Consider the following 25,684-nt stretch of genomic DNA (forward strand, 5'->3'; position numbering starts at 1 on the left):
CTCTGTTCTCTACCTGCTCTGTTCTCTTCCTGCTCTGTTCTCTTCCTGCTCTGTTCTCTACCTGCTCTGTTCTCTACCTGCTCTGTTCTCTACCTGCTCTGTCCTCTTCCTGCTCTGTTCTCTTCCTGCTCTGTTCTCTTCCTGCTCTGTTCTCTTCCTGTTCTGTTCTCTTCCTGCTCTGTTCTCTTCCTGCTCGGTTCTGTTCTGTTCCTGCTCTGTCCTCTTCCTGCTCTGTTCTCTTCCTGTTCTGTTCTCTTCCTGCTCTGTCCTCTTCCTGCTCTGTTCTCTACCTGCTCTGTTCTCTTCCTGCTCTGTTCTCTTCCTGCTCTGTCCTCTTCCTGCTCTGTTCTCTACCTGCTCTGTTCTCTACCTGCTCTGTCCTCTTCCTGCTCTGTCCTCTTCCTGCTCTGTTCTCTTCCTGCTCTGTTCTCTACCTGCTCTGTTCTCTACCTGCTCTGTTCTCTACCTGCTCTGTTCTCTACCTGCTCTGTTCTCTTCCTGCTCTGTTCTCTTCCTGCTCTGTTCTCTTCCTGCTCTGTTCTCTTCCTGCTCTCTTCTCTTCCTGCTCTCTTCTCTACCTGCTCTCTTCTCTTCCTGCTCTCTTCTCTACCTGCTCTCTTCTCTACCTGCTCTCTTCTCTACCTGCTCTGTTCTCTTCCTGCTCTGTTCTCTTCCTGCTCTGTCCTCTTCCTGCTCTGTTCTCTTCCTGTTCTGTTCTCTTCCTGCTCTGTTCTCTTCCTGCTCGGTTCTGTTCTGTTCCTGCTCTGTTCTCTACCCGCTCTGTCCTCTTCCTGTTCTGTTCTCTACCTGCTCTGTTCTCTACCCGCTCTGTTCTCTACCCGCTCTGTTCTCTACCCGCTCTGTTCTCTACCCGCTCTGTTCTCTACCCGCTCTGTTCTCTACCTGCGGTTCTCTTCCTGCTCTGTTCTGTTCTCTACCTGCTCTCTTCTCTACCTGCTCTGTTCTCTACCTGCTCTGTTCTCTTCCTGCTCGGTTCTGTTCTGTTCCTGCTCTGTTCTGTTCTGTTCCTGCTCTGTTCTCTACCCGCTCTGTTCTCTACCCGCTCTGTTCTCTACCCGCTCTGTTCTCTACCCGCTCTGTTCTCTACCCGCTCTGTTCTCTACCCGCTCTGTTCTCTACCCGCTCTGTTCTCTACCTGCGGTTCTCTACCTGCTCTGTTCTCTTCCTGCTCTGTTCTCTTCCTGCTCTGTTCTGTTCTGTTCCCGCTCTGTTCTCTACCCGCTCTGTTCTCTACCCGCTCTGTTCTCTACCCGCTCTGTTCTCTACCCGCTCTGTTCTCTACCCGCTCTGTTCTCTACCCGCTCTGTTCTCTACCCGCTCTGTTCTCTACCTGCTCTGTTCTCTACCCGCTCTGTTCTCTACCCGCTCTGTTCTCTACCCGCTCTGTTCTCTACCCGCTCTGTTCTCTACCCGCTCTGTTCTCTACCTGCTCTGTTCTCTACCCGCTCTGTTCTCTACCCGCTCTGTTCTCTACCCGCTCTGTTCTCTACCTGCTCTGTTCTCTACCTGCTCTGTTCTCTACCTGCTCTGTTCTCTACCCGCTCTGTTCTCTACCCGCTCTGTTCTCTTCCCGCTCTGTTCTCTACCCGCTCTGTTCTCTACCTGCTCTGTTCTCTACCCGCTCTGTTCTCTACCCGCTCTGTTCTCTTCCCGCTCTGTTCTCTACCCGCTCTGTTCTCTACCTGCTCTGTTCTCTTCCCGCTCTGTTCTCTACCCGCTCTGTTCTCTTCCCGCTCTGTTCTCTACCCGCTCTGTTCTCTACCTGCTCTGTTCTCTTCCCGCTCTGTTCTCTACCCGCTCTGTTCTCTACCCGCTCTGTTCTCTACCCGCTCTGTTCTCTACCCGCTCTGTTCTCTACCCGCTCTGTTCTCTTCCTGCTCTGTTCTCTTCCTGTTCTGTTCTCTTCCTGCTCTGTTCTCTTCCTGCTCTGTTCTGTTCTGTTCCCGCTCTGTTCTCTACCCGCTCTGTTCTCTTCCTGTTCTGTTCTGTTCTCTTCCTGCTCTGTTCTGTTCTCTACCTGCTCTCTTCTCTACCTGCTCTGTTCTCCACCTGCTCTGTTCTCCACCTGCTCTGTTCTCCACCTGCTCTGTTCTCCTCCTGCTCTGTTCTCTTCCTGCTCTGTTCTCTTCCTGCTCTGTTCTCTTCCTGCTCTGTTCTCTTCCTGCTCTGTTCTCCTCCTGCTCTGTTCTCTTCCTGCTCTGTTCTCTTCCTGCTCTGTTCTCTTCCTGCTCTGTTCTCTTCCTGCTCTGTTCTCTTCCTGCTCTGTTCTCTACCTGCTCTGTTCTCTTCCTGCTCTGTTCTCTACCTGCTCTGTTCTCTTCCTGCTCTGTTCTCTTCCTGCTCTGTTCTCTTCCTGCTCTGTTCTCTTCCTGCTCTGTTCTCTTCCTGCTCTCTTCTCTACCTGCTCTGTTCTCTACCTGCTCTGTTCTCTTCCTGCTCTGTTCTCTTCCTGCTCTGTTCTCTTCCTGCTCTGTTCTCTTCCTGCTCTGTTCTCTTCCTGCTCTGTTCTCTTCCTGCTCGGTTCTGTTCTGTTCCTGCTCTGTTCTCTACCCGCTCTGTTCTCTACCTGCGGTTCTCTTCCTGCTCTGTTCTGTTCTCTACCTGCTCTCTTCTCTACCTGCTCTGTTCTCTACCTGCTCTGTTCTCTTCCTGCTCTGTTCTCTTCCTGCTCTGTTCTTTTCCTGCTCTGTTCTCTACCTGCGGTTCTCTTCCTGCTCTGTTCTGTTCTCTACCTGCTCTGTTCTCTACCTGCTCTGTTCTCTACCTGCTCTGTTCTCCTCCTGCTCTGTTTTCCACCTGCTCTGTTCTCTACCTGCTCTGTTCTCTACCTGCTCTGTTCTCTTCCTGCTCTGTTCTCTACCTGCTCTGTTCTCTTCCTGCTCTGTTCTCTACCTGCTCTGTTCTCTACCTGCTCTGTTCTCTTCCTGCTCTGTTCTCTTCCTGCTCTCTTCTCTTCCTGCTCTCTTCTCTTCCTGCTCTCTTCTCTACCTGCTCTGTTCTCTACCTGCTCTCTTCTCTACCCGCTCTGTTCTCTACCCGCTCTGTTCTCTACCCGCTCTGTTCTCTTCCTGCTCTGTTCTCTTCCTGCTCTGTCCTCTTCCTGCTCTGTTCTCTACCTGCTCTGTTCTCTACCTGCTCTGTCCTCTTCCTGCTCTGTCCTCTTCCTGCTCTGTTCTCTTCCTGCTCTGTTCTCTACCTGCTCTGTTCTCTACCTGCTCTGTTCTCTACCCGCTCTGTTCTCTTCCTGCTCTGTTCTCTTCCTGTTCTGTTCTCTTCCTGCTCTGTTCTCTTCCTGCTCTGTTCTGTTCTGTTCCCGCTCTGTTCTCTACCCGCTCTGTTCTCTTCCTGTTCTGTTCTGTTCTCTTCCTGCTCTGTTCTGTTCTCTACCTGCTCTCTTCTCTACCTGCTCTGTTCTCTACCTGCTCTGTTCTCTACCTGCTCTGTTCTCTACCTGCTCTGTTCTCTACCTGCTCTGTTCTCTACCTGCTCTGTTCTCTACCTGCTCTGTTCTCTACCTGCTCTGTTCTCTACCTGCTCTGTTCTCTACCTGCTCTGTTCTCTACCTGCTCTGTTCTCTACCTGCTCTGTTCTCCTCCTGCTCTGTTCTCCTCCTGCTCTGTTCTCCTCCTGCTCTGTTCTCCTCCTGCTCTGTTCTCCTCCTGTTCTGTTCTCTACCCGCTCTGTTCTCTACCCGCTCTGTTCTCTACCCGCTCTGTTCTCTACCTGCTCTGTTCTCTACCTGCTCTGTTCTCTTCCTGCTCTGTTCTCTTCCTGCTCTGTTCTCTTCCTGCTCTGTTCTGTTCTCTTCCTGCTCTGTTCTGTTCTCTTCCTGCTCTGTTCTCTACCTGCTCTGTTCTCTACCTGCTCTGTTCTCTACCTGCTCTGTTCTCTACCTGCTCTGTTCTCTACCTGCTCGGTTCTCTTCCTGCGGTTCTCTTCCTGCGGTTCTCTTCCTGCTCTGTTCTGTTCTCTACCTGCTCTGTTCTCTACCTGCTCTGTTCTCTACCTGTTCTGTTCTCTACCTGCTCTGTTCTCTACCTGCTCTGTTCTCTACCTGCTCTGTTCTCTTCCTGCTCTCTTCTCTACCTGCTCTCTTCTCTACCTGCTCTCTTCTCTACCTGCTCTCTTCTCTACCTGCTCTCTTCTCTACCTGCTCTCTTCTCTACCTGCTCTGTTCTCTTCCTGCTCTGTTCCCCTCCTGCTCTGTTCTCTTCCTGCTCTGTTCTCTACCTGCTCCGTTCTCTTCCTGCTCTGTTCTGTTCTCTTCCTGCTCTGTTCTGTTCTCTTCCTGCTCTGTTCTGTTCTCTACCTGCTCTGTTCTCTACCTGCTCTGTTCTCTACCTGCTCTGTTCTCTACCTGCTCTGTTCTCTACCTGCTCTGTTCTCTACCTGCTCTGTTCTCTTCCTGCTCTGTTCTCTACCTGCTCTGTTCTCTACCTGCTCTGTTCTCTACCTGCTCTGTTCTCTACCTGCTCTGTTCTCTACCTGCTCTGTTCTCTACCTGCTCTGTTCTCTTCCTGCTCTGTTCTCTTCCTGCTCTGTTCTCTTCCTGCTCTGTTCTCTTCCTGCTCTGTTCTCTTCCTGCTCTGTTCTCTACCTGCTCTGTTCTCTACCTGCTCTGTTCTCTACCTGCTCTGTTCTCTACCTGCTCTGTTCTCTTCCTGCTCTGTTCTCTTCCTGCTCTGTTCTCTTCCTGCTCTGTTCTCTTCCTGCTCTGTTCTCTTCCTGCTCTGTTCTCTACCTGCTCTGTTCTCTTCCTGCTCTGTTCTCTTCCTGCTCTGTTCTCTTCCTGCTCTGTTCTCTTCCTGCTCTGTTCTCTTCCTGCTCTGTTCTCTTCCTGCTCTGTTCTCCTCCTGCTCTGTTCTCTTCCTGCTCTGTTCTCCTCCTGCTCTGTTCTCTTCCTGCTCTGTTCTCTACCTGCTCTGTTCTCTACCTGCTCTGTTCTCTACCTGCTCTGTTCTCTACCTGCTCTGTTCTCTTCCTGTTCTGTTCTCTACCTGCTCTGTTCTCTACCTGCTCCGTTCTCTACCTGCTCCGTTCTCTACCTGCTCCGTTCTCTTCCTGCTCCGTTCTCTACCTGCTCCGTTCTCTACCTGCTCCGTTCTCTACCTGCTCTGTTCTCTTCCTGCTCTGTTCTCTTCCTGCTCTGTTCTCTTCCTGCTCTGTTCTCTTCCTGCTCTGTTCTCTACCTGCTCTGTTCTCTACCTGCTCTGTTCTCTTCCTGCTCCGTTCTCTTCCTGCTCCGTTCTCTTCCTGCTCTGTTCTCTACCTGCTCTGTTCTCTACCTGCTCTGTTCTCTTCCTGCTCTACTCTCGCATTAATATTTCCATGGAGAAGCTGGTTGACAAGGTGTGTGTGTGTGTGATGGGGCAATGGAGGCTCCTCAAGGGAAAAAGGGAGGACCATCCTCAGTCAATTTCAGAAAAATGGAAATCGTGAAATATTAAAAAATATCTTTAGATAAAATATAAATATACTAAATATATTCACATCACCAAATAATTGAAAAACATGGTATGTGATGGACACCCTACCTCCATCACACTACCTCCATCACACTACCACCATCACACTACATCCATCACACTACATCCATCACACTACATCCATCACACTACCTCCATCACACTACCTCCATCACACTACCTCCATCACACTACCTCCATCACACTACCTCCATCACACTACCTCCATCACACTACCTCCATCACACTACCTCCATCACACTACCTCCATCACATAACATCACACTACCTCCATCACACTACCTCCATCACACTACTTCCATCACACTACCTCCATCACATAACATCACACTACCTCCATCACACTACCTCCATCACACTACCTCCATCACACTACCTCCATCACACTACCTCCATCACACTACCTCCATCACACTACCTCCATCACACTACCTCCATCACACTACCTCCATCACATAACATCACACTACCTCCATCACATAACATCACACTACCTCCATCACACTACCTCCATCACACTACCTCCATCACACTACCTCCATCACATAACATCACACTACCTCCATCACACTACCTCCATCACACTACCTCCATCACACTACCTCCATCACACTACCTCCATCACACTACCTCCATCACACTACCTCCATCACACTACCTCCATCACACCACCTCCATCACACCACCTCCATCACACCACCTCCATCACACCACCTCCATCACACTACCTCCATCACACTACCTCCATCACACTACCTCCATCACACTACCTCCATCACACTACCTCCATCACACTACCTCCATCACACTACCTCCATCACACTACCATCATCACACTACCTCCATCACATAACATCACACTACCTTCATCACACTACCATCATCACACTACCTCCATCACACTACCCCATCATCACACTACCTCCACCACACTACCTCCATCACATAACATCACACTACCTCCATCACACTACCCCATCATCACACTACCTCCATCACACTACCCCATCATCACACTACCTCCATCACACTACCTTCATCACACTACCATCATCACACTACCTCCATCACACTACCTTCATCACACTACCTTCATCACACTACCTCCATCACACTACCTCCATCACACTACCTCCATCACACTACCTCCATCACACTACCCCATCATCACACTACCTCCATCACACTACCCCATCATCACACTACCTCCATCACACTACCCCATCATCACACTACCTCCATCACACTACCTTCATCACACTACCATCATCACACTACCTCCATCACATACCATCACACTAGCTCCATCACACTACCTCCATCACATACCATCACACTAGCTCAATCACACTAGCTCCATCACACTACCTCCATCACATACCATCACACTACCTCCATCACACTACCTTCATCACACCACCTCCATCACATACCATCACACTAGCTCCATCACACTACCTCCATCACACCACCTCCATCACATACCATCACACTACCTCCATCACATACCATCACACTAGCTCAATCACACTAGCTCCATCACACTAGCTCCATCACACTACCTCCATCACACTAGCTCCATCACACTAGCTCCATCACACTAGCTCCATCACACTAGCTCCATCACACTACCTTCATCACACCACCTCCATCACACTAGCTCCATCACATACCATCACACTACCTCCATCACATACCATCACACTACCTCCATCACATACCAACACACACATCACACTACCTCCATCACATACCATCACACTACCACCATCACATACCAACACACTACCACCATCACATACCATCACACTACCTCCATCACATACCATCACACTACCTCCATCACATACCAACACACTACCTCCATCACATACCATCACACTACCTCCATCACACTACCTCCGTCACATACCATCACTCCACCACACTACTGCCATCAAAACCATCATCACACTACCTCCGTCACATACCATCACTCCACCACACTACTGCCATCAAAACCATCATCACACTACCTCCATCACATCACACTACTTCCATCACACCACCTCCATCACACCACCTCTATCACATACCATCACACTACCACCATCACACCACCTCCATCACATACCATCACACTACCTCCATCACACTACTTCCATCACACCACCTCTATCACATACCATCACACTACCACCATCACACCACCTCCATCACACCACCTCTATCACACCACCTCCATCACACCACCTCTATCACATACCATCACACTACCACCATCACACCACCTCTATCACATACCATCACACTACCACCATCACACCACCTCCATCACACCACCTCTATCACATACCATCACACTACCACCATCACACCACCTCTATCACATACCATCACACTACCACCATCACACCACCTCCATCACACCACCTCTGTCACATACCATCACACTACTTCCATCATACCACCTCCATCACACCACCTCTATCACACCACCTCCATCACACCACCTCCATCACACCACCTCCATCACACCACCTCTATCACATACCATCACACTACTTCCATCACACTACTTCCATCACACCACCTCCATCACACCACCTCTATCACACCACCTCCATCACACCACCTCTATCACATACCATCACACTACCACCATCACACTACCTCCATCACACCACCTCCATCACACCACCTCCATCACACCACCTCCATCACACCACCTCCATCACACTACCTCCATCACACTACCTCTATCACATACCATCACACTACTTCCATCACACCACCTCCATCACACCACCTCCATCACACTACTTTATATCATAACTATCATGCAGTACAGTGTACAGTCAGCAAGAAGTCTATCAGTTACACCGGTAGGCCACGTGGCAATAAATTAATCAAACCAAAAGCTTACATTGACTTGGAAGAGTTCCGGTGTTGGATAGCCATAGACAGCTAGCTAACATAGCATCCCTCTCTGTTGGATAGCCATAGCCATAGCCTGCTAGCTAACATAGCATCCCTCTCTGTTGAATAGCCATAGCCAGCTAGCTAACATAGCATCCCTCTCTGTTGGATAGCCATAGACAGCTAGCTAACATAGCATCCCTCTCTGTTGGATAGCCATAGACAGCTAGCTAACATGGCATCCCTCTCTGTTGGATAGCCATAACCAGCTAGCGAACATAGCATCCCTCTCTGTTGGATAGCCATAACCAGCTAGCGAACATAGCATCCCTCGCTGTTTGAGCCGGGTGTTTGAGTAGGCTAAACTAACTAGCTGCATTCACAAGCTAAGTAAGTGGAAAAAATACTATGAATGAAAGCTCTTTCTTTCTCTCTCTCACTTGTCATTTATTTTTTAAGGTATTCATTTGTTCAAAACTGTTCAACTATTGTCTTTCTCTCTCTTTATACACTGCAGTGCTAGCTAGCTAGCTGTAGCTTATGCTTTCAGTACTTGATAAATTGATCCTTGATCTCTGATCCTTTGAGTAAAAATCCTTATTTGACCCGTCTCCTCCCCTTCATCTACATGTCTCCTCCCCTTCATCTACATGTCTCCTCCCCTTCATCTACATGTCTCCTCCCCTTCATCTACATGTCTCCTCCCCTTCATCTACATGTCTCCTCCCCTTCATCTACATGTCTCCTCCCCTTCTTCTACACTAATTGAAGTGGATTGAACAAGTGACATCAATAAGGGATCATAGCTTTCACCTAAATTCACCTGGTCAGTTTATGTCATGGAAAGAGCAGGTGTTCATAATGTTTTATACAGTCAGTGTATATTCTATCATATTGACCATGACAGAAACTACAAACTGTTGAACTCCCCAAGAATATGAATTTCTTTCTTCAGCACAAAGGAAACAAGATGTCAGTCAGAGGTTTGTTTGTCTATGGGGGCTGGATATTTTTTTTCTGTATAAAAACTGCAACCTCAGGCATTAATATCCTGTCTGTGAAACACACCCTGCGGCTCTGTGGGCGACTGGCAGCTTGGCATCAATGGATGAGATGACGAGGAGGAGACAGAGACAGAGAGAGAGAGTGAGAGAGTGAGAGAGTGAGAGAGTGAGAGAGTGAGAGAGTGAGAGAGTGAGAGAGTGAGAGAGTGAGAGAGTGAGAGAGTGAGAGAGTGAGAGAGTGAGTGAGAGAGTGAGAGAGTGAGAGAGAGAGTGAGAGAGTGAGAGAGAGAGTGAGAGAGTGAGTGAGAGAGTGAGTGAGAGAGTGAGTGAGAGAGTGAGAGAGAGAGTGAGAGAGAGTGAGAGAGAGAGTGAGAGAGAGTGAGAGAGAGAGTGAGAGAGAGTGAGAGAGAGAGTGAGAGAGAGAGTGAGAGAGAGAGTGAGAGAGAGAGTGAGAGAGAGAGTGAGAGAGAGAGTGAGAGAGAGTGAGAGAGTGAGAGAGAGAGTGAGAGAGTGAGAGAGAGAGTGAGAGAGTGAGAGAGTGAGAGAGTGAGAGAGTGAGAGAGTGAGAGAGTGAGAGAGTGAGAGAGTGAGAGAGAGAGAGAGAGAGAGAGAGAGAGTGAGAGAGTGAGAGAGAGAGAGAGAGAGAGAGAGAGAGAGAGAGAGAGAGAGAGAGAGAGAGAGAGAGAGAGAGAGAGAGAGAGAAAGAAGGGGGGGGCATCAAAGCCCAATAAACTGCATGATATTAAGAAATGCTATAGATGGAAGGAAGATAGTGTGGAAACCTACCTAGGAACAATTGTCCAAAAACAAAACCAATCCCTCCTAGACGACTTCCTGGACAAAATGTTTCCCTAAAATAGTGAAGGTGTAAACTTAGCAGTAGAAAGCCTGAACAGTGTATCAGCTAACATATCAAATAAAAACAATTCAAGCTTAAAACCTAAGGCAATTGACAGCAATGAGAAATGGCTTGAGGAAGAGTACAAAAGCCTAAGAAAGACATGGAGAAACCTGTCCATTCATAAACACAGGGGCAAATGAGAAAACACTGAACAAACAACAGCACAAAGAGCTATCTATCCTAAATGGAGATGTCTGGATAAACCACTTCTCCAACCTTCTAATCATTTAACAAAGAACTAAGAGAAAAAACAGACACGATCATCTACTAAACTACCAGCTATTAAAGACTACCCAGAACACACTGGGTTCTCCTATTACATTAAAGACTACCCAGAACCCACTGGGTTCTCCTACTACAATAAAGACTACCCAGAACCCACTGGGTTCTCCTACTACAATAAATACTACCCAGAACCCACTGGGTTCTCCTACTACAATAAAGACCACCCAGAACCCACTGGGTTCTCCTACTACATTAAAGACTACCCAGAACCCACTGGGTTCTCCTATTACATTAAAGACTACCAGAACCCACTGGGTTCTCCTATTACAATAAAGACTACCAGAACCCACTGAAACTCCTACTACATTAAAGACTACCAGAACCCACTGGGTTCTCCAATTATATTAAAGACTACCCAGAACCCACTGGGTTCTCCTACTACAATAAAGACTACCAGAACCCACTGGATTCTCCAATTATATTAAAGACTACCAGAACCCACTGGGTTCTCCTATTACAATAAAGACTACCAGAACCCACTGGATTTTCCAATTATATTAAAGACTACCAGAACCCACTGGGTTCTCCTACTACAATAAAGACTACCAGAACCCACTGGATTTTCCTATTACATTAAAGACTACCCAGAACCCACTGGGATCTCCAATTATATTAAATACTACCCAGAACCAACTGGTTTCTCCTATTACATTAAAGACTACCAGAACCCACTGGGTTCTCCTATTACATTAAAGACCACCCAGAACCCACTGGGTTATTCTATTATATTAAATACTACCCAGAACCCACTGGGTTATCCTATTACATTAAAGACTACCCAGAACACACTGGGTTCTCCTATTATATTAAAGACTACCCAGAACACACTGGGTTCTCCTACTACATTAAAGACTACCCAGAACCCACTGGGTTCTCCTATTACATTAAAGACTACCCAGAACCCACTGGGTTCTCCTATTACATTAAAGACCACCCAGAACCCACTGGGTTATCCTATTATATTAAAGACTACCAGAACCCACTGGATTTTCCTATTACATTAAAGACCACCCAGAACCCACTGGATTTTCCAATTATATTAAAGACTACCCAGAACCCACTGGGTTCTCCTATTACATTAAAGACTACCAGAACCCACTGGGTTCTCCTATTACATTAAAGACCACCCAGTGGGTTGAAAACGGTTAAAAAGCAACAAATTTGAAGTTTCGTAAAGGCTCTGGTCAAAGTCCAGATCTAATCCCAATTGAGATGTTGTGGCAGGACCTGAAACGAGCAGTTTATGCTTGAAAACCCACAAATATTTCTGAGTTAAAGCAGTTCTGCATTGAAGAGTGGGCCACAATTCCTCCACAGCGATGTGAGAGACTGATCAATAACTACAGGAAGTGTTTGTTGAAGTCGTTGCAGCTAAAGGTGGACTGATCAACAACTACAGGAAGTGTTTGGTTGGAGTCATTGCAGCTAAAGGTGGACTGATCAATAACTACAGGAAGTGTTTGGTTGGAGTCATTACAGCTAAAGGTGGACCTGTATCTATATCTATATTAGAGTATCTGTATCTATATCTATATCTGTATCTATACCCGTATCTATATCTGTATCTGTATCTATATCTGTAAGTGTATCTGCATCTATATCTATACCTGTATCTATACCTGTATCTATACCTGTATCTGTATCTATACCTGTATCTATACCTGTATCTATACCTGTATCTATACCTGTATCTATACCTGTATCTGTATCTATACCTGTATCTATACCTGTATCTATACCTGTATCTATACCTGTATCTATACCTGTATCTATACCTGTATCTGTATCTATACCTGTACCTATATCTGTATCTGTAACTTGAGTTTAGTCCTTTTCACAACCACCAACCATTACATTTACCTGTAGTTGAGTTGAGGCTAAGTGCCTGTGCAGTGAAAGGATACTTCCCTCCTTGCTTGTCTCCTGCATGCTCTCCATCCCAGGAAGGGCAGCTGCCACACGCCGAAACAGCTGGAGAGAGACAGAGAGAGAGAGGAGGAGGGAGATAGATACAAAGAGGAAGAGAGAGAGAGAGAGAGAGAGAGAGAGAGAGAGAGAGAGAGAGAGAGAGAGAGAGAGAGAGAGAGAGAGAGAGAGAGAGAGAGAGAGAGAGAGAGAGAGAGAGAGAAAATAAGCAGAGAGAGGAGGAGGGAGATAGATACAAAGAGGAAGAGATACAAAGAGGAAGAGAGAGAGACAGACAGAAGGGGAGAGGAGAGAGAGAGAGAGAGAGAGAGAGAGAGAGAGAGAGAGAGAGAGAGAGAGAGAGAGAGAGAGAGAGAGAGAGAAAATAAGCAGAGAGAGGAGGAGGGAGATAGATACAAAGAGGAAGAGAGACAGACAGAAGGAGAGAGAGAGAGAGAGAGAGAGAGAGAGAGAGAGAGAGAGAGAGAGAGAGAGAGAGAGAGAGGGGGGAGAGAGAGAGAGATAAAATAAACAGAGGAGGAGGGAGATTGATACAGAGGAAGAGAGTGAGACAGACAGAAGGGGAGAGAGAGAGAGAGAGAGAGAGAGAGAGAGGGAGAGAGAGAGAGAGAGGGGAGAGAGAGAGAGAGAGAGGGAGAGAGAGAGAGAGAGGGGAGAGAGAGAGAGAGAGAGAGAGAGAGAGAGAAAATAAACAGAGAGAGGAGGAGGGAGATAGATACAAAGAGGAAGAGAGTGAGACAGACAGAAGGGGAGAGAGAGAGAGAGGAGAGAGAGAGAAAATAAACAGAGAGAGGAGGAGGGAAGATAAATATAAAGAGATAGAGGAAGAGAGAGAGATAAAGAAAGAAAGACAGAAACAGAGGGGAGAGAGAGAAATAAAGAAAGACAGACACAGAGGAGAGAGAGAGAGAGAGAGAGAGAGAGAGAGAGAGAGAGAGAGAGAGAGGTGAGAGAGAAAGGAGGGGGAGGAAGAGAGAGAGTTCGTACACTGTGACTCATGCTATGTCCATAACCAGGGAGAGTCTGTCTGCTACCAGACAGAGAGAATGTCTCATCCATTAATCTCCCTCACCTGTGGACGACCCAATCACCTCACTGAGAAAGGAAGCTCCATCATGCACTGAGCCAGGGATATAGCTCACACATTATAAAGCGCTCACACAGTCAGTCAGTCAGTCAGTCAGTCAGTCAGTCAGTCAGTCAGTCAGTCAGTCAGTCAGTCAGTCAGTCAGTCAGTCAGTAACACAGTCAGTCAGTCAGTCACACAGTCAGTCAGTCAGTCAGTCACACAGTCAGTCAGTCACACAGTCAGTCAGTCAGTCAGTCAGTCACACAGTCAGTCAATCAGTTACACAGTCAGTCAATCAGTTACACAGTCAGTCAATCAGTTACACAGTCAGTCAGTCAGTCTGTCAGTCAGTCAATCAGTTACACAGTCAGTCAGTCAATCAGTTACACAGTCAGTCAGTCAGTCAGTCACACAGTCAGTCAGTCAGTCACACAGTCAGTCAGTCAGTTACACAGTCAGTCAGTCAGTCAATCAGTCACACAGTCAGTCAGTCAGTCAGTCAGTTACACAGTCAGTCAGTCACACAGTCAGTCAGTCAGTCAGTCAATCAGTCACACAGTCAGTCAGTCAGTCAGTCAGTTACACAGTCAGTCAGTCACACAGTCAGTCAGTCAGTCACACAGTCAGACAGTCACACAGTCAGTCAGTCATTCACACAGTCAGTCAGTCAGTCAATCAGTCACACAGTCAGTCAGTCAGTCAGTCAGTTACACAGTCAGTCAGTCACACAGTCAGTCAGTCAGTCAATCAGTCACACAGTCAGTCAGTCAGTCAGTCAGTTACACAGTCAGTCAGTCACACAGTCAGTCAGTCAGTCACACAGTCAGACAGTCACACAGTCAGTCAGTCATTCACACAGTCAGACAGTCAGTCACACAGTCAGACAGTCACACAGTCAGTCAGTCATTCACACAGTCAGTCAGTCAGTCAATCAGTCACACAGTCAGTCAGTCAGTCAGTCAGTTACACAGTCAGTCAGTCACACAGTCAGTCAGTCAGTCAATCAGTCACACAGTCAGTCAGTCAGTCAGTCAGTTACACAGTCAGTCAGTCACACAGTCAGTCAGTCAGTCACACAGTCAGACAGTCACACAGTCAGTCAGTCATTCACACAGTCAGACAGTCAGTCACACAGTCAGACAGTCACACAGTCAGTCAGTCAGTCACACAGTCAGACAGTCACACAGTCACACAGTCAGACAGTCAGTCAGTCACACAGTCAGACAGTCACACAGTCAGTCAGTCAGTCACACAGTCAGACAGTCAGTCACACAGTCAGACAGTCACACAGTCAGTCAGTCAGTCAGTCAGACAGTCACACAGTCAGACAGTCAGTCAGTCACACAGTCAGACAGTCAGTCAGTCAGTCAGTCAGTCACACAGTCAGTCAGTCACACAGTCAGTCAGTCACACAGTCAGTCAGTCAGTCACACAGTCACACAGTCAGTCAGTCAGTCAGTCAGTCACACAGTCAGTCAGTCAGTCAGTCACACAGTCAGTCAGTCAGTCAGTCAGTCAGTCAGTCAGTCAGTCAGTCAGTCAGTCAGTCAGTCAGTCACACAGTCAGTCAGTCAGTCAGTCAGTCAGTCAGTCAGTCAGTCAGTCAGTCACACTGGTGAGAGCCAGCTTCACATACACTCTCGGTCACACTACTTAATCTGTGGTGCCATTCTAGGGACTACTGCCCTCTCATTACATTCCAAGGCAATTATAATACATCTGTAATCTCTCATAGTACAGGAGGAAGAGGGATGGATCATTAGAGCTACCCAATGACTTCCCAGAGGCTTGTTACTATAGTGTCCCCCACGAGGGAAGACCACCAGACAGGATCGTCATGCCCAATGACTTCCCAGAGGCTGGTCTCTCGGCATGTTAATATAGTGTGGGAAACCAGAGGCTGGTCTCTCAGCATGTTACTATAGTGTGGGAGGCCAGAGGCTGGTCTCTCAGCTTGTTACTATAGTGTGGGAGACCAGAGGCTGGTCTCTCAGCTTGTTACTATAGTGTGGGAGACCAGAGGCTGGTCTCTCAGCATGTTACTATAGTGTGGGAGACCAGAGGCTGGTCTCTCAGCATGTTACTATAGTGTGGGAGACCAGAGGCTGGTCTCTCAGCATGTTACTATAGTGTGGGAGACCAGAGGCTGGTCTCTCAGCATGTTACTATAGTGTGGGAGACCAGAGGCTGGTCTCTCAGCGTGTTACTATAGTGTGGGAGACCAGAGGCTGGTCTCTCAGCTTGTTACTATAGTGTGGGAGACCAGAGGCTGGTCTCTCAGCATGTTACTATAGTGTGGGAGACCAGAGGCTGGTTACACAGTCACCCAACCTAGAATACCTCACAATCAAAAGTCTCCCGAGATAATTATTTTCGGTTGTAGTCACAGTCATGTATATGTATGTATATATGTATATTCCCCCTCAAGCCGATACCACGACGGTCCTCAAGGAACAACACTGAACTTTGTGCAAACTGGAAACCACAAATCCTGAGGCCGCATTTATTGTAGTTGGGGATTTCAACAAAGAAAATTTGAGGAAAATGCTACCGAAGTTCTATCAACACATTGACTGTAGTATTCGTGCTGCTAAAACGCTTGACCACAGTTACTTCCCGGGATGCCTACAAGGCCATCCCCCTCCCTCCCTTCAGCAAATCAGGTCAATAATCCATTTTGCTCGTCTTTTCCTATAGGTAGAAACTCAAACAGGAAGTACTCGTGCTAAGATCTATTCAACACTGATCTGACCAATCACAATCCATGCTCCAAGAATTTCTTGATCACACGGAAAGGGATATGTTCCCGGTTGCCTCTGAGAATAACATTGACATGTATGATGACACGGTGACTGAGTTCATCAGGAAGTGTATAGGTGATGTTGTTTCCACTGACTATTAAAACTTCCCGAGACGAGAAACAGTGGATCTCTGGCAGCATTCAAGCAAAACTAAAAGTGCAAACCACCGAATTTAACCATGGCAAGGTGACTGGGAATATGGGTGAATACAAACAGTGCAGTTATTCCTTCCATAAGGCAATCAAACAGACAAAACGTCAGTACAGAGACAAAGTGGAGTCACAATTCAACAGCTCAGACACGAGACGTATGTGGCAGAGTCTACAGACATTCACTGATTACAAAGGGGAAACCAGCCACGTCGCGGACACCGACGTCTTGCTCCCAGACAAGCTAAACACCTTCATCGCCCGCTTTGAGGATAACACAGTACCACCGACGCGGCCCGCTATCAAGAAATGTGGGCTATCGTTCTCCATGACAGACGTGAGTAAGACAATTAAACGTGTAAACCCTCGCAAGGCTGCCGGCCCAGTCGGCATCCCTAGCCGCATCCTCAGAACATGCGCATACCAGCTGGCTAGAGTGTTTATGGACATATTCAATCGATCCCTATCCCAGTCTGCTTTCCCCACATGCTTCAAGATGTCCACCATTGTTCCTGTACCCAAGAAAGCAATTTAACTAAATGACTATCGCCCGTAGCACTCACTTCTGTCATCATGAAGTGCTTTGAGAGACTAGTCAAGGATCATATCACCTCTACTTTACCTTACACCCTAGACCCACTTCAATTTTCTTACCGTCCCAATAGGTCCACAGATGAATCAATCGCCATCGCACTGCACACTGCCCTATCCCATCTGGACAAGAGGAATACCTACGTCAGAATGCTGTTCATTGACTATAGCTCAGCCTTCAACACCATAGTACCCTCCAAGCTCATCATTAACCTCGGGGCCCTGGGTCTGAACCCCGCCCTGTGCAACTGGGTCCTGGACTTCCTGACAGGCCGTCCCCAGGTGGTGAAGGTAGAAAACAACACCTCCACTTTGCTGATCCTCAATACAGGGGCCACACAAGGGTGCGTGCTCAGCCCCCTCCTGTACTCCCTGTTCACCCATGACTGCGTGGCCACACAAGCCTCCAACTCAATCAATCAATCAAATGTATTTATATAGCCCTTCTTACATCCGCTGATGTCCCAAAGTGCTGAACAGAAACCCAGCCTAAAACCCCAAACAGCAGGCAATGCAGGTGTAGAAGCACAGTGGCTAGGAAAAACTACGTAGAAAGGCCAGAACCTAGGAAGAAACCTAGAGAGGAACCAGGCTATGAGGGGTGGCCAGTCCTCTTCTGGCTGTGCCGGGTGGAGATTATAACAGAACATGGCCAAGATGTTCAAACGTTCATAGATGACCAGCAGGGTCAAATAATAATAATCACAGTGGTTGTAGAGGGTGTAACAGGTCAGCACCTCAAGAGTAAATGTCCAACTCAATCACCAAGTTTGCAGATTACACAACATTTGTAGGCCTGATGACCAATAATGACGAGACAGCCTACAGGGAGGATCACCTCCTCCCTGGCAGAGTGGTGCCAGGAAAATAACCTCTCACTCAACGTCAACAAAAACAAAGGAGTGGATTTTAGGGAACAGCAGAGAGAACACTCCCATATCCACATCGACGGGACCGCAGTGGAGAAGGTGAAAAGCTTCCAAGTTCCTCGGCGTACATATCACCGACGCTCTGACGCTCTGAAATGGTCCACCCACACAGACAGTGTGATGAAGAAGATGGACCAGCGCCTCTTCAACCTAAGGAAGCATGATGAAATTCGGCTTGGCACCTAAGACCCTCACAAACTTTTACAGATGCACAATTGAGAGCATCCTGTCGGGCTGTATCACAGCCTGGTACGGCAACTGCACTGACCACAAAGGCAGGGCTCTCCAGAGGGTGGTGCGGTCTGCTCAACGCATCACCGGGGTTACACTGCCTGCCCTCCAGGACACCAACAGCACCAAATGTCACAGGAAGGCCAAAAGGACCATCAAGGACATCAACCACCCGAGCCACTGCCTGTTCACCCCGCTATCATCCAGAAGGCGAGGTCTGTACAGGTGCATCAAAGCTGGGACCTAGAGACTGAGAAACATCTTCTATCTCAAGGCCATCAGACTGTTAAATAGCCATCACTAGCTAGCTACCATCCGGTTACTCAACCCTGCACCTTAGAGGCTGCTGCCCTATATACATGGAATCACCGGCCACTCTAATAATGGAACACTGACCACTCTAATAATGGAACACTGGCCACTCTAATAATGGAACACCGGCCACTCTAATAATGGAATCACTGGCCACTCTAATAATGGAACACTGGCCACTCTAATAATGGAACACTGGCCACTGAAATAATGGAACACTGGCCACTCTAATAATGGAACACTGGCCACTCTAATAATGGAACACTGGCCACTCTAATAATGGAACACTGGCCACTCTAATAATGGAACACTGGCCATTCTAATAATGGAACACCGGCCACTCTAATAATGGAACACCGGCCACTTTATTAATGGAACACTGGCCACTCTAATAATGGAACACTGGCCACTCTAATAATGGAACACTGGCCACTCTAATAATGGAACACTGGCCACTATAATAATAGAACACTGGCCACTCTAATAATGGAACACTGGTCACTCTAATAATGGAACACTGGCCATTCTAATAATGTAACACCGGCCACCCTAATAATGGAACACTGGCCACTCAAATAATGGAACACTGGCCACTCAAATAATGGAACACTGGCTACTCTAATAATGGAACACTGGCCACTCTAATAATGGAACACTGGCCACTCTAATAATGGAACACCGGCCACTCTAATAATGGAACATTTTAATAATGTTTACAAACTGCTTTACTTATCTCATATGTATGTACTGTATTCTACTGTATTCTAGTCAATGCCACTCCGACATTAATCTTACTAATATATATATATATATATATATCTTAACTTTCCCCTTTAGATTTGTGTAGCATTTCGTTACACGAGCAATAACATCTGCTAAATATGTGTATGTGACAAATAACATTTGATTTGGAGAAAAAACACAAAGCATCCATTATAAAGTAATCTGGTGATCCAAAACCGTGTCAGCCTCCATTTATCTGAGGCGTTATCTGAGGCGTTATCTGAGGCGTTATCTGAGGCGTTATCTGAGGCGTTATCTGAGGCGTTATCTGAGGCGTTATCTGAGGCGTTATCTGAGGCGTTATTGGTCAATTCCATCTTGAAGCCACCTGAGACTGTGTCTATTTCCCAAATTATACCCTATTCTCTACATAGTGCACCTACGGCTCCTGATCAAAACTAGTGCACTGTAAAGGGACAAGGGTACCATTTGAGACAAGGGGCAGCATAAAGTTACCCAGTAACACACTCATCGCTATTCCCTGCACCCTGTTCCTTGGTGGCAAACAGTACAGGCAAACCCAAGGCCTGGCTGCTTTTATTCTGGATGATTAAACACACAGGGGGCTGGACATGAATATATGGACCAGGGAGAGGCAGACCAGGAGAGCCATTAGACCAGGGAGAGGCAGCCATTAGACCAGGGAGAGACAGCCATTAGACCAGGGCGAGGCAGCCATTAGACCAGGGCGAGACAGCCATTAGACTAGGGAGAGACAGCCATTAGACCAGGGAGAGACAGCCATTAGACCAGGGAGAGACAGCCATTAGACCAGGGAGAGACAGCCATTAGACCAGGGAGAGACAGACAGCCAGGGAGAGACAGCCATTAGACCAGGGAGAGACAGCCAGGGAGAGACAGCCATTAGACCAGGGAGAGACAGCCATTAGACCAGGGAGAGGCAGCCATTAGACCAGGGAGAGGCAGCCATTAGACCAGGGAGAGACAGCCAGGGAGAGACAGACATTAGACCAGGGAGAGACAGCCATTAGACCAGGGAGAGGCAGCCATTAGACCAGGGAGAGGCAGCCATTAGACCAGGGAGAGGCAACCATTAGACCAGGGAGAGACAGCCATTAGACCAGGGAGAGGCAGCCATTAGACCAAGGAGAGGCAGCCATTAGACCAGGGAGAGACAGCCATTAGACCAGGGAGAGACAGCCATTAGACCAGGGAGAGACAGCCATTAGACCAGGGAGAGGCAGCCATTAGACCAGGGAGAGGCAGCCATTAGACCAGGAAGAGACAGCCATTAGACCAGGGAGAGACAGCCATTAGACCAGGGAGAGGCAGCCATTAGACCAGGGAGAGGCAGCCAGGGAGAGACAGCCATTAGACCAAGGAGAGGCAGCCATTAGACCAGGGAGAGACAGCCATTAGACCAGGGAGAGACAGCCATTATACCAAGGAGAGGCAGCCATTAGAACAGGGAGAGGCAGCCATTAGACCAGGGAGAGGCAGCCGTTATACCAAGGAGAGGCAGCCATTAGACCAGGGAGAGACAGCCATTAGACCAGGGAGAGACAGCCATTAGACCAGGGAGAGGCAGCCATTAGACCAGGGAGAGACAACCAGGGAGAGGCAGCCATTAGACCAGGGAGAGACCGCCATTAGACCAGGGAGAGGCAGCCATTAGACCAGGGAGAGACAACCAGGGAGAGGCAGCCATTAGACCAGGGAGAGACCGCCATTAGACCAGGGAGAGACAGCCAGGGAGAGACAACCAGGGAGAGGCAGCCATTAGACCAGGGAGAGACTGCCAGGGAGAGACAGCCATTAGACAGGGAGAGACCGCCATTAGACCAGGGAGTGACTGCCATTAGACCAGGGAGAGGCAGCCATTAGACCAGGGAGAGGCAGCCATTAGACCAGGGAGAGACAACCATTAGACCAGGGAGAGGCAGCCATTAGACCAGGGAGAGACAACCAGGGAGAGACAGCCATTAGACCAGGGAGAGACAGCCATTAGACCAGGGAGAGACAACCAGGGAGTGGCAGCCATTAGACCAGGGAGAGACAGCCATTAGACCAGGGAGAGACAGCCATTATACCAAGGAGAGGCAGCCATTAGACCAGGGAGAAACAGCCATTAGACCAGGGAGAGGCAGCCATTAGACCAGGGAGAGACAGCCAGGGAGAGACAGCCATTAGACCAGGGAGAGACAGCCATTAGACAAGGGAGAGGCAGCTATTAGACCAGGGAGAGACAGCCATTAGACCAGGGAGAGACAGCCATTATACCAAGGAGAGGCAGCCATTAGACCAGGGAGAGGCAGCCATTAGACCAGGGAGAGACAGCCAGGGAGAGGCAGCCATTAGACCAGGGAGAGGCAGCCATTAGACCAGGGAGAGACAGCCAGGGAGAGACAGCCATTAGACCAGGGAGAGGCAGCCATTAGACCAGGGAGAGACAACCATTAGACCAGGGAGAGGCAACCATTAGACCAGGGAGAGGCAACCATTAGACCAGGGAGAGGCAACCATTAAACCAGGGAGAGGCAGCCATTAGACCAAGGAGAGGCAGCCATTAGACCAGGGAGAGACAGCCAGGGAGAGACAACCAGGGAGAGGCAGCCATTAGACCAGGGAGAGACAACCAGGGAGAGACAGCCATTAGACCAGGGAGAGACCGCCATTAGACCAGGGAGAGACAGCCATTAGACCAGGGAGATACAACCAGGGAGAGACAGCCATTAGACCAGGGAGAGACAACCAGGGAGAGACAGCCATTAGACCAGGGAGAGACAAGCAGGGAGAGACAGCCATTAGACCAGGGAGAGACAGCCATTAGACCAGGGAGAGACAGCCATTAGACCAGGGAGAGACCGCCATTAGACCAGGGAGAGACAGCCAGGGAGAGACAGCCAGGGAGAGACAACCAGGGAGAGACAGCCAGGGAGAGGCAGCCATTAGACCAGGGAGAGACAGCCATTAGACCAGGGAGAGACAGCCATTAGACCAGGGAGAGACAGCCAGGGAGAGACAGCCATTAGACCAGGGAGAGGCAGCCATTAGACCAGGGAGAGACAGCCATTAGACCAGGGAGAGGCAGCCATTAGACCAGGGAGAGGCAGCCATTAGACCAGGGAGAGACAGCCATTAGACCAGGGAGAGGCAGCCATTAGACCAGGGAGAGACAACCAGGGAGAGACAGCCATTAGACCAGGGAGAGACAGCCATTAGACCAGGGAGAGACAACCAGGGAGTGGCAGCCATTAGACCAGGGAGAGACAGCCATTAGACCAGGGAGAGACAGCCATTATACCAAGGAGAGGCAGCCATTAGACCAGGGAGAAACAGCCATTAGACCAGGGAGAGGCAGCCATTAGACCAGGGAGAGACAGCCAGGGAGAGACAGCCATTAGACCAGGGAGAGACAGCCATTAGACAAGGGAGAGGCAGCTATTAGACCAGGGAGAGACAGCCATTAGACCAGGGAGAGACAGCCATTATACCAAGGAGAGGCAGCCATTAGACCAGGGAGAGGCAGCCATTAGACCAGGGAGAGACAGCCAGGGAGAGGCAGCCATTAGACCAGGGAGAGGCAGCCATTAGACCAGGAGAGACAGCCAGGAGAGACAGACATTAGACCAGGGAGAGGCAGCCATTAGACCAGGGAGAGACAACCATTAGACCAGGGAGAGGCAACCATTAGACCAGGGAGAGGCAACCATTAGACCAGGGAGAGGCAACCATTAAACCAGGGAGAGGCAGCCATTAGACCAAGGAGAGGCAGCCATTAGACCAGGGAGAGACAGCCAGGGAGAGACAACCAGGGAGAGGCAGCCATTAGACCAGGGAGAGACAACCAGGGAGAGACAGCCATTAGACCAGGGAGAGACCGCCATTAGACCAGGGAGAGACAGCCATTAGACCAGGGAGATACAACCAGGGAGAGACAGCCATTAGACCAGGGAGAGACAACCAGGGAGAGACAGCCATTAGACCAGGGAGAGACAAGCAGGGAGAGACAGCCATTAGACCAGGGAGAGACAGCCATTAGACCAGGGAGAGACAGCCATTAGACCAGGGAGAGACCGCCATTAGACCAGGGAGAGACAGCCAGGGAGAGACAGCCAGGGAGAGACAACCAGGGAGAGACAGCCAGGGAGAGGCAGCCATTAGACCAGGGAGAGACAGCCATTAGACCAGGGAGAGACAGCCATTAGACCAGGGAGAGACAGCCAGGGAGAGACAGCCATTAGACCAGGGAGAGGCAGCCATTAGACCAGGGAGAGACAGCCATTAGACCAGGGAGAGGCAGCCATTAGACCAGGGAGAGGCAGCCATTAGACCAGGGAGAGACAGCCATTAGACCAGGGAGAGACAGCCAGGGAGAGACAGCCATTAGACCAGGGAGAGACAGCCATTAGACCAGGGAGAGACAGCCATTAGACCAGGGAGAGACAGCCAGGGAGAGACAACCATTAGACCAGGGAGAGACAGCCATTAGACCAGGGAGAGGCAGCCATTAGACCAGGGAGAGGCAGCCATTAGACCAGGGAGAGGCAGCCATTAGACCAGGGAGAGACAACCATTAGACCAGGGAGAGACAACCATTAGACCAGGGAGAGACAACCATTAGACCAGGGAGAGACAGCCATTAGACCAGGGAGAGACAGCCATTAGACCAGGGAGAGACAGCCATTAGACCAGGGAGAGACAGCGATTAGACAAGGGAGAGACAGCCATTAGACCAGGGAGAGACAGCCATTAGACCAGGAAGAGACAACCATTAGACCAGGGAGAGACAACCATTAGACCAGGGAGAGACAACCATTAGACCAGGGAGAGACAGCCATTAGACCAGGGAGAGACAGCCATTAGACAAGGGAGAGACAGCCATTAGACCAGGGAGAGACAGCCATTAGACCAGGAAGAGACAACCATTAGACCAGGGAGAGACAGCCATTAGACCAGGGAGAGACAACCATTAGACCAGGGAGAGACAACCATTAGACCAGGGAGACACAACCATTAGACCAGGGAGAGACAGCCATTAGACCAGGGAGAGACAGCCATTAGACCAGGGAGAGACAGCCATTAGACAAGGGAGAGACAGCCATTAGACCAGGGAGAGACAGCCATTAGACCAGGGAGAGACAGCCATTAGACCAGGGAGAGACAGCCATTAGACAAGGGAGAGACAGCCATTAGACCAGGGAGAGACAGCCATTAGACCAGGGAGAGACAGCCATTAGACCAGGGAGAGACAGCCATTAGACCAGGGAGAGACAGCCATTAGACCAGGGAGAGACAGCCATTAGACCAGGGAGAGACAGCCATTAGACAAGGGAGAGACAGCCATTAGACCAGGGAGAGACAGCCATTAGACAAGGGAGAGACAGCCATTAGACCAGGGAGAGACAGCCATTAGACCAGGGAGAGACAGCCATTAGACAAGGGAGAGACAGCCATTAGACCAGGGAGAGACAGCCATTAGACCAGGGAGAGACAGCCATTAGACCAGGGAGAGACAGCCATTAGACCAGGGAGAGACAGCCATTAGACCAGGGAGAGACAGCCATTAGACCAGGGAGAGACAGCCATTAGACCAGGGAGAGACAGCCATTAGACCAGGGAGAGACAGCCATTAGACAAGGGAGAGACAGCCATTAGACCAGGGAGAGACAGCCATTAGACCAGGGAGAGACAGCCATTAGACCAGGGAGAGACAGCCATTAGACCAGGGAGAGACAGCCATTAGACCAGGGAGAGACAGCCATTAGACCAGGGAGAGACAGCCATTAGACCAGGGAGAGACAGCCATTAGACCAGGGAGAGGCAGCCATTAGACCAGGGAGAGACAGCCATTAGACCAGGGAGAGACAGCCATTAGACTAGGGAGAGACAGCCATTAGACTAGGGAGAGACAGCCAGGGAGAGACAACCATTAGACCAGGGAGAGACAACCATTAGACCAGGGAGAGACAACCATTAGACCAGGGAGAGACAGCCATTAGACCAGGAAGAGACAGCCATTAGACCAGGGAGAGACAACCATTAGACCAGGGAGAGACAACCATTAGACCAGGGAGAGACAGCCATTAGACCAGGGAGAGACAGCCATTAGACCAGGGAGAGGCAGCCATTAGACCAGGGAGAGGCAGCCATTAGACCAGGGAGAGGCAGCCATTAGACCAGGGAGAGACAACCATTAGACCAGGGAGAGACAACCATTAGACCAGGGAGAGACAGCCATTAGACCAGGGAGAGACAACCATTAGACCAGGGAGAGACAGCCATTAGACTAGGAGCCCTAAAACAAACAGGTCTGTAAACTATCATCTAATGTGGG

At 49.1% G+C, this 25,684-nt stretch overlaps 1 protein-coding gene across 1 annotated transcript in view; it reads right to left on the reverse strand.

The window, feature by feature from the left end:
• Positions 1-25,684, reverse strand: part of LOC123996539 (ras-related protein Rab-6B-like) — a 135,874-nt gene that overhangs the window by 19,935 nt on the left and 90,255 nt on the right. Inside the window, exon 7 of the mRNA XM_046299949.1 lies at positions 12,500-12,566. Coding sequence (XP_046155905.1) covers positions 12,500-12,566 — 67 coding nt within the window. The remainder of the gene's footprint in view (positions 1-12,499; positions 12,567-25,684) is intronic.

This window comes from Oncorhynchus gorbuscha, linkage group LG15 (assembly GCF_021184085.1).
Source record: "Oncorhynchus gorbuscha isolate QuinsamMale2020 ecotype Even-year linkage group LG15, OgorEven_v1.0, whole genome shotgun sequence".
In the NCBI taxonomy this organism is placed as follows: Eukaryota; Metazoa; Chordata; class Actinopteri; order Salmoniformes; family Salmonidae; genus Oncorhynchus; species Oncorhynchus gorbuscha.